At 42.2% G+C, this 14,278-nt stretch overlaps 2 protein-coding genes across 2 annotated transcripts in view; one reads left to right on the forward strand and one right to left on the reverse strand.

The window, feature by feature from the left end:
• Positions 1-3,329, reverse strand: part of cpne4b (copine IVb) — a 20,638-nt gene extending 17,309 nt beyond the window's left edge. The window contains exon 1 of the mRNA XM_029442575.1: positions 3,055-3,329. The gene's annotated coding sequence lies outside the window, so the exon portion shown is untranslated. The remainder of the gene's footprint in view (positions 1-3,054) is intronic.
• A 1,194-nt stretch (positions 3,330-4,523) lies between these two features.
• On the forward strand, positions 4,524-12,859 carry dync1li1 (dynein, cytoplasmic 1, light intermediate chain 1). The gene is made up of 13 exons (XM_029442576.1): positions 4,524-4,711; positions 4,956-5,029; positions 6,708-6,824; positions 6,963-7,193; positions 7,425-7,579; positions 8,252-8,345; positions 8,954-9,089; positions 9,327-9,438; positions 9,720-9,779; positions 9,921-9,965; positions 10,072-10,159; positions 10,295-10,417; positions 12,080-12,859. The coding sequence occupies exons 1-13, from the start codon at positions 4,608-4,610 to the stop codon at positions 12,196-12,198; spliced, it is 1,458 nt and encodes a 485-aa protein (XP_029298436.1). The 5' UTR covers positions 4,524-4,607; the 3' UTR covers positions 12,199-12,859.
• Positions 12,860-14,278: the final 1,419 nt, after the last annotated feature.

The raw sequence follows: 14,278 nt of genomic DNA on the forward strand, positions 1-14,278 counted from the left end.
TTTGTGTCACACATGCAAGGCAATAATGTTTAATGTGATACAAGGGATAACTCTTTTGATCTTAAAGGCCCTGCACATCCATCAACCAATGGATCAATTATTCTACTTAATTATATCTATGTATTCAGACTAGCTTGATTCTCCTTTTATTGCATCTGTTGGAGGGGAATGAACATGAACCTTTATAGCTTTTGATAGTACTTGGACTCTTGGGATTTGATGTAGTTCCCACTTGACCAGATATGCAATTATTAAGAAGTAATGAAAACGCCAATGTGCAGGACCTTTGAAGGACCAGTTTGTCATTTTCGGATATGCGATTATTGGTTTCTTGCCGTTAGTTTGATGAGAAGATTGATACCACTCTCGTGTCTGTCTTTTAAATATGACGCTACAGCGAGGAGGCGATTAGCTTAGCTTAGCATAAAGACTGGATTTACAAGCCTAATCTTTGAGTGAATTTTAGATTAATTGTATTAATAATAAAAAAATATTATAGCACTTATCTAAACAAGGTTACAAAATACATGAGAATAAAACACAGAACAAAAGAAATAGACCAACACAGAATTTACAAAACAGATTAATAAATCCATATGTTCCGCAGCTTCTCTTCTTTTTGCTAAACTAAGCTAGCTGTTTCCTCACTATAGCTTCATATTTAATAGAAAGCTGAGACAGTGGTATTATTCAGTACAGTACAGAACAGTACACTTAGTACGATGCAGTAGTAGATAGTACTCTTTAAAAATGCATTGCAACATCGTCAGTAGTACTGTAATGACCTCTCACATGTGCTCTTTACTCTTTAAGGAGGATCCAGTTGACGACCGCTATAAATCTATGACTATTACATTGGAAACACATTATACATAGCATGTATAATTAATATCAAAAGGCATGGATCCATTTTCCCAGCCCATAATGTACTTAAAGAACTCGCCTCAAGTCCGGTCGGTCCAAACTAAAGGGTAACCACTGTGCTCTGATGTGCTAGATGGTACAAACTGAATATTAATGCAGTGGTCTAGTAGTATCATCCTTAGGGAGAGAAGCTCTTGGAACTGGGTCTGAATTTGACCTGAATGTCTCTCTCTCTCCCTCTTTCTTCCATAATTCATGTTCCACATGTGTGTAGGCTGGTGGCTATTATTTTTAGCTAACCCTCGCTGAATGGGTTGTATTCAGATAAACGAGCGTGGACAGAGCCACAGGGCAGGTGTGCGACATACAGCAGATCTGCGTGGAGGTGGCGTGGAGTTGTCTTTTTCCGTATGAGCACCCTGCACATGTGTTTTTGTGGTTTGTGTGTGTGTGTGTGTGTGTGTGTGTGTGTGTGTGTGTGTGTGTGTGTGTGTGTGTGTGTGTGTGTGTGTGTGTGTGTGTGTGTGTGTGTGTTTCTGCAGAAGGCAGCAGATGTGTGTCTGTTCCAGGTGACAGCAGATAACACTGATAATTCAAGGACGGTGTGAAGAATTTGTAGAGATACTGTCTAAGTGCTGTGAGCAGAATCTGCCTGAGGTGATAAATGATTTTCAAGTCACACTTCGTCACAGGATCTGGCAATAGCTTCTTGGGGGGGAAAAAATCGCAAAAGTAGTTTAGTCAAGGCTGACAACTGCTTTATTTTTTATATTTATGTACTGTAATACCAATCAAATACATCGGTGAGGAGGGTTTAAGTATTAGGAGCTATATGACTAAATGCTGGTGTTCCTTGGTTTTTACAAATATATAAACTTATAGAATCGCAGATCATGTTTCAAACATTTGACAAGAAATATAACTGCAGAAAAATGCAATGTTTCAATGTATTGCTGTTGATAGAAACCACCAGCACTGAAAAAGATGTGCAAATCGCAGAACGCTGGGCGCTTTGTAACAAAGCGGTTTGTGTGAATCAAAAAATAATGCCAAAACAAAAACCAGAAGAGTAATGATTGATTTCCAGGCGGTGTGAGAAGTCTAAAAATCATTTCCCACTGTCAGCTCATATTCTCCACACTGTGACAATCAATCATGGCTCAGAGCTCAATTGCCATGACCCTTGACTGTGTGTGTGTGTGTGTGTGTGTGTGTGTGTGTGTGTGTGTGTGTGTGTGTGTGTGTGTGTGTGTGTGCGTAAACGTGTATATGTGTGTGTCCCCATTCACCTTTACATGTGCACGTGTGTAAAGTGACTGTGGCAGATGGGACATTAATGATTCAGCTAAAGGAATGTCCATATCATTTAAGTATTGCTTGTTCACATATTGATTATCAGACAAAGAGGAGTAACATCGCCACACAGACACAACACACGCAGCGAAAGCTAAAGAACTACAGTATGTGGCATGTTATGCATACCCTATATAGCATTTTATAATATGAGAGGTGACAGTAACATACGAGAGAAAGGACACGGGAAAGGCGGCTGGGTGTGAGAAAAGACTGAGAGGAGTATCAGAAGTGAAGCAGTCTGGTGTTGCGAACTCACAGTGTTATTAGAGCTGACACAGAGACAGAAGCAATGAAAGTGAGGGAGATTGTGAGAGGGGGGATTAGAGAGATGGAGTGAGAGAAAAAACTGGAGAAAGGCAGGCAAGTGAGAATGAATGAAGCAGAGGGGCGAAGGGAAAAGAGAGACAGAGAACGAAGCAGATCTTTCCCTCCCATAGGGCTTATCTTGTTTTATAGCAATCCAGCCCAAAATAAATTAAAGCAGAGGCTTTCGAAGAGTAGCCTACTAGGTATTTCCAGTATTTTCTCAAAGAAAGAATCAATGGATATTTTTTAGAATAACATGTTGTTGCCTGGTAGTAACAATAATGATGTTTTATTGTCCCTTTTATTCTAGAGAATAATTAACAAATCAACAAAGTCTTACAAGCTGTTGAACAATAAATATGACACATCAGGCTATACACATCTAATGTCATCATGCCTTTCACTTATAAGACAATAAAGAATTAATGTCCAGGAAAAATGTTTGGAATAGCCTCTACACCTCTCATGCAGCGGGGTAAGACATGCACCACCCGGGCTGCTCCTATCTCCTGCAGAAAGAAAACTCACCTCAACGACCTGGAGAAAAGATCCGAGCGGAGCCGAAGAACTTCACCGCCGTTTACTTGACAATCACGGATGCCTCAACGCCTCCGGACCCATCTCCCTCTCTCTCTCACTCTTTGTCTATATGTTTTCCTCAGTCCCCTACACTGCAGAGCTCGGCCGGTTTGGTGCTGACAGCCAAACAGAGCTGCTTTCTAATTCCCACAGGGCGAGCACGGTGAGGATGCGCTCCGTGCGCCTGGGTTTACTCTGGGTGGAAGATGGGGAGGAGGAGTAGGACAGTGCGCCACTTAACTAGAGTTTGTAATCCGCTGGCTCCATCGGGGGCCGCTGAGAGCGCACCGTACCTGGGGACCAGTGGCTTCCAAGCGCAGTGCATCAGCGCCATCTCGTGGCTGTTACAGGGAGCTGACACGGATAAAAACTGATTTTCCGGTTCTCAGTTTTGATTGGCTGCGATGTGCTTCAGCGGTTTTATAATAAGCAATGACCGCACACCTGAGACCGCTTGGTGTTTAATTTAAAGTTCACACTGTGCCCATCAGATTGGTTCAGATGAAATTAAACAGTGTATGAGGCGATTTTGCTACTGGAATAATTTCAACAGTGGAATATCGGTGCATAGCCTATATGGCTCTACTTTAGTTTTTAGAGGCTTTTAATCTATTTTAACAGCTTTATTTTCATATTACCAGCTTTATCAGCCACCTGTAAAGTAGCATATTTAGAAGTGCACTAGCCTGTATAAAAGGTGATATACAAATATATTCAGATTGCTCACCTTCAAAAGAGTTTGTGTATTTAACTGTACTCAAGTCTTTCATAGGGCTGCATTACTTACTTTCAATTGATTCACCTATTTCCCCTATGTTATTATATTATCGTGTTGTCTAACCTGTTCTAAAACCCCTGGTGCTCTTAATCTCAAGTTATAATACAGGCATAATAGTGAATTTGAAGTGCATCCAATTCCTACATGGTATTACAGCTTTATCTCTATCCTGTAGGCTTAGGCCTGGTGCCATATTATTCACAAATCAAGGCATTGATTTATGAGGACTATTTTAAGAGGATATTTAGTCTGAAACGGATTTGTTTGGCTCTTTTGAAAGCCCATTTATCCTGATAATGTATTCTGATAATGGCTGGGACAAGGATATATTGTAGCAAAAATATTCTACAATAGCCAATTATTGTCATAAATGCCTAGGCTTTGTAACACCAGACTTCATTATATAAGTATCAGTCCCAATTTACACAAACATTATATAGCCTACAATGTTGATCAATTAATATAGCCTCTTTAGCTTATTACAGATTTGTTCTTGTCATGAATAGTAAACTCAGTTGTATAACTCTGTTCCTGAACATAACTTGCTGTGGATGGTCAGTCCAGATCTGTCACTACGGATGAGATAATGTAATGTCTGGAGCAGGGACCCCAGCTTTGTGCGGGCGGACCACGCCCCGGCACCGGCGTGCGGTGCACCAGGCTAGGTTAGCACACAGCCGCTACATCCGGGCGCTCTGCTGCTCGGTTTACAAGTCCTGCGAAGATGGCGACTTCAGGGAGGAGTGCATTATTATCCTCCACATCAACTGGACCTAAGAGCACACTGGACAACTCCAACCAAGAGGAGGATGACGGACAGGACTTATGGTGGGCGATACGTTGTTTAAGATGGGTTATCACGAGGAGGGTTTGTGGGCGCAGAGGGTCCATTGTGCTCGGATGAGGATGGTTTGACAGCTAGCTTGCTAACGAGGCTAGCTAGCATCAGCACCAGACTGACTGGTGACACAGCAGCACGAGCTCGCTTTAGCTACTCGCTGTCAGTTGTCGTTTGTTAATGAATGAAGGAGCCTTGTTTGGCCGTGTTGTAACGGGGCTATTCTGTCTGCAGGTCCACCATCCTGAGTGAAGTGTCAACCCATTCAAGATCTAAGCTACCGTCGGGGAAAAATGTCCTGGTCATGGGTGGGTATCTGTGTCTGTCTGCAGTCTCCTGGCTAGCCAATAAGCATCGTTAGCCTGGTGATCATCTCATGATAGACTTAATACTGCTCGATAGCTAAGCTAGCTTGCTCTGGACTGATGGTGCTTTTGTGTTCAAGCCTGGTAGCAGGTGCGTCGGCTAGCAGAGAGAGACAAGTGTATGTTCCTGTGTGCATACACTACACACGCACGCGCATATAAACACTCACGCACACACACACACACACACACACACATACACTCCCTCATCATTTTATGAGAGATAATCGGGCCGCTTTGAAACACTGCAAGTCATTCTAGCATTCAATGATGCTAGTAGCAGCTAGGTGGAGATGATGCTGAGGGGACAAGACAAACCATCAACCGATATGTTGTTTTTTTTAACGCGGCCACAAGGCTTCATGAGGCTCGAGCAGAAAGGGTGCCTCCCCGTCTCGCTCTGTCCTCGTGTCCCGCTGCTGTCCACACATAAACACACACTGTCTACACATCCGCCTGGGATAATCCGCAGCCTGCTACCCATTCCAGCTAATCAGCGAGTTGGTTCCCGACGCATTTGTCTATTATGCTGCCCATGACAACATCAGCCAGCTCTGATTTATGATGCATTGTGTCCCCCTGTCGACATAATATTGCATAGTACTAGAATGGATGCAGTCTTGACCTTCTAACATACACAATAACAATAACAAAGTCACGCTATCAGCGTTGAGGTTAGCAATTATGCCACCACAAATGCATATATAAATATATATATTATTTTTTATAGTGCCGATGCAATTAGATGATTAGGTGATTGAGTGAGAATATATCTGCAACTATTTTGCTAATCAATTAAGTCATTTTTCAAGCAAAAATGCCAAACATTTCCTGTTTCCAGCTTCTCAGTTGTAAAACTCTGATACTTTTCTTTGTGTCTTACAGTAAAACAAATATCTTTGGGTTTTGGACTGTTGGTTGGGGTTTAGGAAAGTGTGAGGGGCAATTGTCACTATTTTCTGGCATTCTTTAAACCAAATGATTGAGAAAGTCATGTCAGATTATTCATTAATGAAAGTATTTGTTAGTTGTTGTACTATATTATGGCAGTTTTGTGCAATCCTAATATTGGATAGTGTGTGTGGTGCAGCCTATTAACCCTGCAGTGTGTTACGAGTATAGATCATAGCATAATAGAGGGCATCATGATGCATAGATAAATCGTACACCTTCAGCAGTGGTGTGGTGTGTTGGCTTCAGTTAGTATGCCACTTAACATACTTTTGACAAATTTGAAGTCTTGCTCCCTCTTATTCAAACTGAAGCATTTATGGTTTAAAGGAATATTTCACAACCAAAATAATCACTTGTAATCAATTACTCGCCCCGTGTTACCTTGAATTCTTGAAGAAAACATTTTGTTTCTCTCGTGCCTCTGCGGCGAATAAATAATCCAAAACCATAGATAACTTTCTGTTGTTTAAACGTGGCCCCTTATTTACTGAAATTTCTCCAGAATTTCATGTTTTTTGGATTCATCGTTCACCGTAGAGGCATGCGAGGACTTTAGGAATTCAGGGTAACACGGGGTCATCATTATAGCAGCGGATGCTGGCATGGACGTGGCTACTACACATCATTTATGTGCAATCCATAATTCTGATTTCCTGTGTGTGTTTAGGTGAGGTGGGTTCGGGGAAGACCGCCTTGGTTGCAAAGATGCAGGGGGTTGAAGAGTTCATGAAAGGGCGTGGCCTGGAATACCTCTACTTCAGTGTCCATGACGACGACATCGATGGTAACCAGCAACTACTTGCAGTTCGTACATAGACCAAAAAAAAAATCATGTTTTCTTGTGTTCATTTTTTTTTCTTCAGGCTACTTTATGAATTATGTATTTATCTTATTGTGTGTGTGTGTGTGTGTGTGTGTGTAGACCAAACTAGGTGTAATGCCTGGGTGTTAGACGGAGACCTTTACCACAAAGGTCTGCAGGGAGTTGCTGTTCCAGTGGACTCGATCGATAACACGTTGCTGCTGATAACTGTTGACATGTCGCGGCCATGGAACGCCCTGGACTCTCTCCAGAAGTGGGCCGCCGTCGCTAGGGAACACATTGACAAACTCCGGGTCGCCCCGGAAACGCTGCGGGAGCTGGAGCACAGACGTGAGTCATAATGACAGCAGCCAGGCTGACGAGTAGATAAAGTTGAAAACAAAGTATATGTCGGTGTTTCTTCACGGAAATGCTCTTAGTAGTATTAAAGGACTTCTTGAACGAGGAGCTTCTTTATCAAAGGTTTATGTTAAAAGATTTCCATTGGACCTATTCAACATCAGTTGTGACAAGGATAAAGCCACATGTTTAAAATTATAACTTACTATTTGCTGTGTGTAGTTGTAAAACAGTTCCAGGAGTACACAGAGCCAGGCAGTGGGGAGGATGGCACCCCGCAGAGGAGGAGTGAAGAGGAGGAGAGTGTGCTGCTGCCGTTAGGAGAGAACACACTCACACACAACCTAGGAATACCATTGGTGGTGGTCTGCACCAAGGTACACACTCACCCGCTGCTGACCTATAAACATAGCTTATGTATGGAAGCATATTTGACTTTTACCTTAAAATCTAATGCCACGTTTCTGCTCACTGCATGGTAAGGCTCTGCTCAACTCGACTGTTTTCCACTACGGATAGTCCCCCCTCAGTGTAGGTGGGATTCTCAGCTCTTTGCCATAACTGCCGTGAAATCATCTCCAACATGACACTTGCTGAATCCTTTCAATGGCAACCAAACGTATCTGCAATTTGTGGTTTTGCGTGCTGCCATTTTTTATATGTGGGTCGATTTTTTTATAAAGAAATTGCGGTCGCTATTGATGGCAGCTTGGCTATTTAAAATGTGCGGGTTTGTGCAGGATGTCCTGTGTCGCGCAAATGACGATTCTCCCTGAACAATACGTGGTCTGCAGGTATGGTATTTGGTATCTGCTCAGATCGCTTGGAAGCTTGGCGGAGGTGGTGCTAAAGAACGACAACCTTTTGCTAATAGAAAAACAAAAAAAGCGAGTTGAGCCGTGCAGTGTCATTCAGTGGAAATACGGCATAGCTGTGCTTGGTTCTCTTTGTGCTATACTTTATTGTGGGAATTATGAAACCTATGTGAAATCATGGTCATGCATTTGCAATGCAGCCACTTACACACATTCCCCTGTGTCTCTCATCAGTGCGACGCCATCAGCACATTGGAGAAGGAGCACGACTACAGAGACGAACACCTGGACCTCATCCAGTCTCACATCAGACGTTTCTGTCTGCAGTGTATCCTTCACTCAACATTGTTTCAGCTGTGAGACAAAAAGTGCACAGACAAGAATGTATAGTGTCAGAAAAGTATACTCAGTGGTGTTAATGGGGCTGTTGACCAATTCAACTGACTGCAGTTTTCCCTTCAGATGCTGAAATGTAAGGCATTCATTCCCATGTTGGTACTGTACTCCTAATGTCAAACTGTTCAGTGATGATGGATGGTGATACAACTGAGTGACCAAAGGCAACGTTCCAGCAGTATTGTTATTGCAGTATTTTTCCCACTGTAAGCTGTATCTTCACCGTTGTGTTTGATATTGCTTTGTTGTAAAGAGAGTTTCATAAAGGTCATAGATTACCCAGTACTGCTTGTTTTTCAGAATCATTTCTCCAGTCAATGTGGAAACCGTATTAGATTTTCTAGGGTTATTGCGTTTGAAATTAGCCAAGATTGTACTCTACCTTTAGTAGTCCTTCTCTGTACTGGTAGCAATGAGTAAAAGCTAGACTCTGTCTTTCTGTAGTGTTACAAAGAGAACATGTTCTGTCCCTGTGATGTTGATTTTTGCTTCTGTTTCTAAAAATGGTGGTGTTGAAAATATTCTTGACAGCCAGGTCAGATGGAGCGTCTCTGGTTTACACATCAGTGAAGGAGATGAAAAACCTGGACATCTTGTACAAATATCTGGTTCACAGACTCTACGGCTTTTCCTTTCACTGCCCGGCACAAGTGGTGGAAAGAGATGCCGTCTTCATGTAAGCCTACTATTGTGTGTGTGTGTGTGTGTGTGTGTGTGTGTGTGTGTGTGTGTGTGTGTGTGTGTGTGTGTGTGTGTGTGTGTGTGTGTGTGTGTGTGTGTGTGTGTGTGTGTGTGTGTGTGTGTGTGTGTGTGTGTGTGTGTGTGTGTGTGTGTGTGTGTGTGTGTGTGTGTGTGCAACACAACTGTGGGGCCACCTGTATTTGGTTTGTAACCCTTTCCTCTGCTCTCTCAGTCCATCAGGCTGGGACAATGAGAAGAAGATTGCCATACTTCACGAGAACTTCCAGACAGTAAAAGCAGACGACAGCTTTGAGGAAGTAATAGTCAAACCGCCCGTCAGAAAGGTACTCGCACTAATATAAAAACTTCTAACTTTGAACGATCATCTTAGGCAAGCTAAGCTGACAGCTGCAACTGATTGATTACTGCTGTAATATATTGTATCATTACCTTCTGCATCATTTTCACAGCCAATGCGCTAAGCTTTACCCAATATCCCTGCAGGGACCATGAGCGTTTCATCCAAACTAGTTTATTAGCAGTTGTCGAGCTATAAAAAAGGACGAGAAGCGACATTTAAAAAATGATTCCCCCCCCCCCCCCCCCCCCCCTTGCTTGTCACCAGATTGTACATGAGAAGGAGATTCAGGCAGAAGACGACCAAGTGTTTCTGGTAAAACTCCAGGTCAGAAAACATTTCTGTTGTTTTGTTAATGCCAGTTGGTTTGCTGCTTGTCGGTACTCCAAATAAATCTGACTTAAGGGTCCTGATATGTTAATTAAATACTAATTATAACAAGTGTGCCTATTGTGCTCTAATTTGCAGTCGCTGCTCGCCAAACAACCCGCTGTGACAGCAGGGCGACCAGTGGTGAGTGCTCTTCTTTTTTCTTTTCTTTTTCTAGTTTTGGCTCTTAAGATAAAGGAAAACTCCCTCCAGTGTGCATAAGTGTGAAAGTGACTGTTGTTGTTCATAGGACACCACCAGTCGAGCACCCACCGGCTCCCCCAGGACGAGTAATCGCTCAGCAGCGGCCAACGTAGCGAACGCCATGCCACAGTCAGGTACGTCATTGCTGCAGACATCAAACCGTGTGTGTGTGTGTGTGTGTGTGTGTGTGTGTGTGTGTGTGTGTGTGTGTGTGTGTGTGTGTGTGTGTGTGCGTGTGTGTAGTTAACTCTAGTCTCTTTATGCTGCAGGTCAGACCAGTGAGGGTGTGTTGGCCAACTTCTTCAACAGTCTACTGACAAAGAAAGCCGGGACAGGGGGGCCCGGGACGCCAGGTGGCGGTAACAACACTCCAGGAACAGTACGCAAGTCAGGTGCGATTACAGCTGCTACGATGCTCTGGTTTTGTAGGATAGACAAAAAGTGCTCATTTATTCAGTTCTTTGGGTGTAATGCCATTTTCAGTTACTCATCATTCAGCTTCTTTTTGGTTTCCACCTCCCATCTGGCATCCTCCATTTTCTCTTTACTCTCCTGTCCTCTACTCCAGACATGAACATAACACATGGTAAAGAAAATCATAAAATGGTCTGAGTCCAAAAGAACACCCATCATCTTTATGTCCGTCTGTAGCTCGGCGTCACTGTCTTTTCATTCTTACCTATGTTAAGTCTGTTGTGTAATCTCACTGTTAACATCATTCCTAATGTGTGTATGCGTATGCATTAGTCAGAGGATGTTGGCCACGTTGAGGTGTGTGTGAGAGAGACATTCCTCCGTCATTATTGCTTGTGTATGTCATTGTTCATTCTCTCAAGCATCCCTATATTTCCTGTGACCCTTTCCCTCCCCTGAGCCTCCAACTTTCTCCTGCATCCAAAGAGGAACAATGCCACGTTTCCACTTCTTTATTCTCATATGCACAACAATTACAGCAATGCACTTTAGATATGAGAAATCTAAGACTTAAAATAGTGCGACTGTTAAAATGTAGGGCCAAAATATACACATAAATACAGAAATGTGTGGTCGACAGTATTTCAAATGGATACAATTAATGTAAAGCCAATCATGCCAGGATAATATTATTTGATTGACTGATTATTTAATGACGAATACACCCCTAATGTTTCCCCTCCTAATATCCTGTCTCCATTCTGCTCCTTTACATTGTTTTGCATGCTGCATTGCATTTCTCATAACTAACGTCTGCGACAAACATTGCACATGATTCTAACTAAGACTGGGCAATATGGGAACAATATATTGGCCATATACTATATATGTAAACTGTGTACCTGATAAGTAATCACTCTCTGTGAAATGGTTTTCAGTTGGAAATACATATATATTTTAACAATGCAATTTACAGTAAATAAGATCAGTCTTCCACTTTGGTCTGTTTTAAACTAAGTAACTATAACAAAAACAATTATACAGTAGATAATAAATTAAACAAAAAGCATACTGATTAAATTGCAGGCCTTTCTTACAATGGTTAACAAACACTACATGTGTCTCTTGCAATAAGAATCATTTAAAAAGTCTATTTAGTGCAATAAGAACTAATTTGCAAATACATTGAGTATTATCTGATTGTACAAGAAATGCATAAAGAGGAGTCAGAATATGATCACATTTGTATTATTGCAATATAAATAATAAGTAATTGCAATAAACCTGGATTATTCAATACTGTAAATACCATTGATAAACATTTACAAAAACTAATCCAATCAACAAAGTAAAGTCTAATTTACCTCGCCTCTCCATCACTGTATGCACGCATGTCCCTCAACTCATTTTATTAGATTGAAAAACTAAAACCCTGTTAATATTACCACAATAATATTATTCCCAATGTTTCCCTAATATTCTCATTTGCCCCTGCTCTAATTTTAAATGTGTAATTGCTTTTGTGTTTATTGCATTGTGCCTTAACCACTCAATGCTGTTTGATTTATTGCACTGGCTGAAAATGCTTGTTTTCTATGATCTGGTATTCATTTGTTTGTATCTACTCGCACGTGATGCAGGTTCGAAGCTGGGCCTGAGCGATGTACAGGCGGAGCTGGACCGCATATCCAGCCGGGAGAATGACTCTGACTTGCCCAATGCCAACGACACCCCTGCCACTGACGGCCAGGACACATGAAGACCAACACACTTCACCCTGCGATCCCCCCCCAACCCCCTTTCCATCTCACCTTCCACCTCCCTTGTCCTTCCTCCCTCCACTTCATCACAAAGATGCAGGAAGAAAGAGGGATTTAGACATACAGTTTTCCCTCCCCATCATCTTTCACTTTCTCCTCAAAAAAGAAGAACTCACCCTCTCTTCCCCTACCCATATTTCCCACTCCTTGTTCTCCCCCCCCCCTCTCTATTCTCCTCCTGGCTGTTGCGCTGATGGCGAGTATTTGTCACTGTTACATACAAGACTGTCTGTTACATGAGAGTAAATAGGTACGGGGGACCAATGGGGGTGTGGAGGTTGGGACGAGAAGAAGTAAGAGGTGGGTTGAAAAAGATAAGAGGAATGGAAGCGAGGGAGTTTTGTCCATCCATTTCTTGTGATGGTACAGTTTGTGTTTTTACTGTAGGAACTGCTGAAGGGTGCATGTTGAAGAAACATCACTTAGAGTAGTAGGGATGATTGTGTGTTTAATGTATGTGGGGCAAGTCACGCTTGGCCAGAGGACGAGATCGAGAACAAAAAGAAATGCCTGAAACAAAATTACAAACAGTCTTGTTTTTTAAGATGAAGGGACAAACATACCAGTGTGTGTGTGTGTGTGTGTGTGTGTGTGTGTGTGTGTGTGTGTGTGTGTGTGTGTGTGCATGTGTGTGAGAGAGAGAGAGAGAGAGAGAGAGAGTGAGTGAGTGACGCAGATGGATAGAATTAAGGAAGTTATTTCAACCTAGACCTGTAAGTCGAGAGATTTTTGGCTGTTTGCATTTCAACCAAAAGGCAAAAACATTACTATGCTCTTACACTACAAGCTCTTAAAACAGTGCATACACTATTATTACAGAGGCCCTGTCTGCTAGACTACACAAACCAAACATGACAAACAATAGAATACAAGTTCAAACTCACGCATTAGTTCTGTAGAGGGCACCTAAGGTCCATCATGGCACCCAGTTCTACAATTGGCCAAACTTCCCCTTAGTGGTAGATAATGCTCAAACCTGTAGATAACAGATAACAGCACTGAAAAGGGAGGGTGGTAGAGGGTTGTAGAGGTTAGGTGGGTGGGTAGCTGAGCTTTACCTGTACAGAAAAAAGCATTAGTGATTCAGTTCCATAGTTACTGCGGGGTGGGTGGGCAAGAGGGGTCAGAACAAAGGAGGGTCACACCAAGAATGTACAGTCATTGTCTCGCTGATTGGTCCTGTTATTTCAGAGCTCTGTGTTGGCGTTTGTATAATCAGATCTGTTAATCAGTCAAATAAAAGGTGTATTTATTCGGATTCATCCACATGGCTTCTCTTTCTTTTTGTTTTTGTTTTTATGCCTCCGCCCGGTGACAGCCGTGGCCGGAGGCATTATGTTTTCAAGTTGTCTGTGCTATTCTCATGAACGTGATACCTCAGGAACACCTGGAAGGGACTTCCTTCAAATTTGGCACAAACGTCCACTTCAACTGAAGGATGAACTCATTAGAATTTGGTGGTCAAAGGTCACTGTGATCTCACAAAACATGTTTTTGGCCATTACGCAATAATTCATATCATGGATTTAAATTGCAACATGACGGCGGATGATGGCGGAGGCATAAAACCGTGAGGCGGTAATTTGTTACCAGTCATTCCTTCTATCCTCACTCAAAATAAAAAGTTGTATTTTGTGGGGGAAAAGTGCTTACAGTTGAGGTACCTTCAGCTAGTTAACTGGTGTTGAGCCTATACTGTAGTGATCCTTGTGCAAGACACTGATTTTTCTTGTTTTCAAAGATTTAAATAATTGGAAATGATTTAGAATGGACATGAATGGCTGAAATATAAGCAGACAGTGTCACAGGCACTACTTTTTTCTTTTCTTTTTTACACTGCTCTTCAGGCAGAAACAAAAGGGTAACGGAGGACGAGACATTCGGGGGCACAAAGTAACAGAAACACCTTAAAATACAGATGTTCTGCATATAACATTGGTGGATGCTCATGTTTTATTGTTGACTTGGTTGTATTGATTCAATTAAATTACCATTGTTAAGGCCATTATGTGTTTTTCA

This window comes from Cottoperca gobio, chromosome 11 (assembly GCF_900634415.1).
Source record: "Cottoperca gobio chromosome 11, fCotGob3.1, whole genome shotgun sequence".
NCBI lineage: Eukaryota > Metazoa > Chordata > Actinopteri > Perciformes > Bovichtidae > Cottoperca > Cottoperca gobio.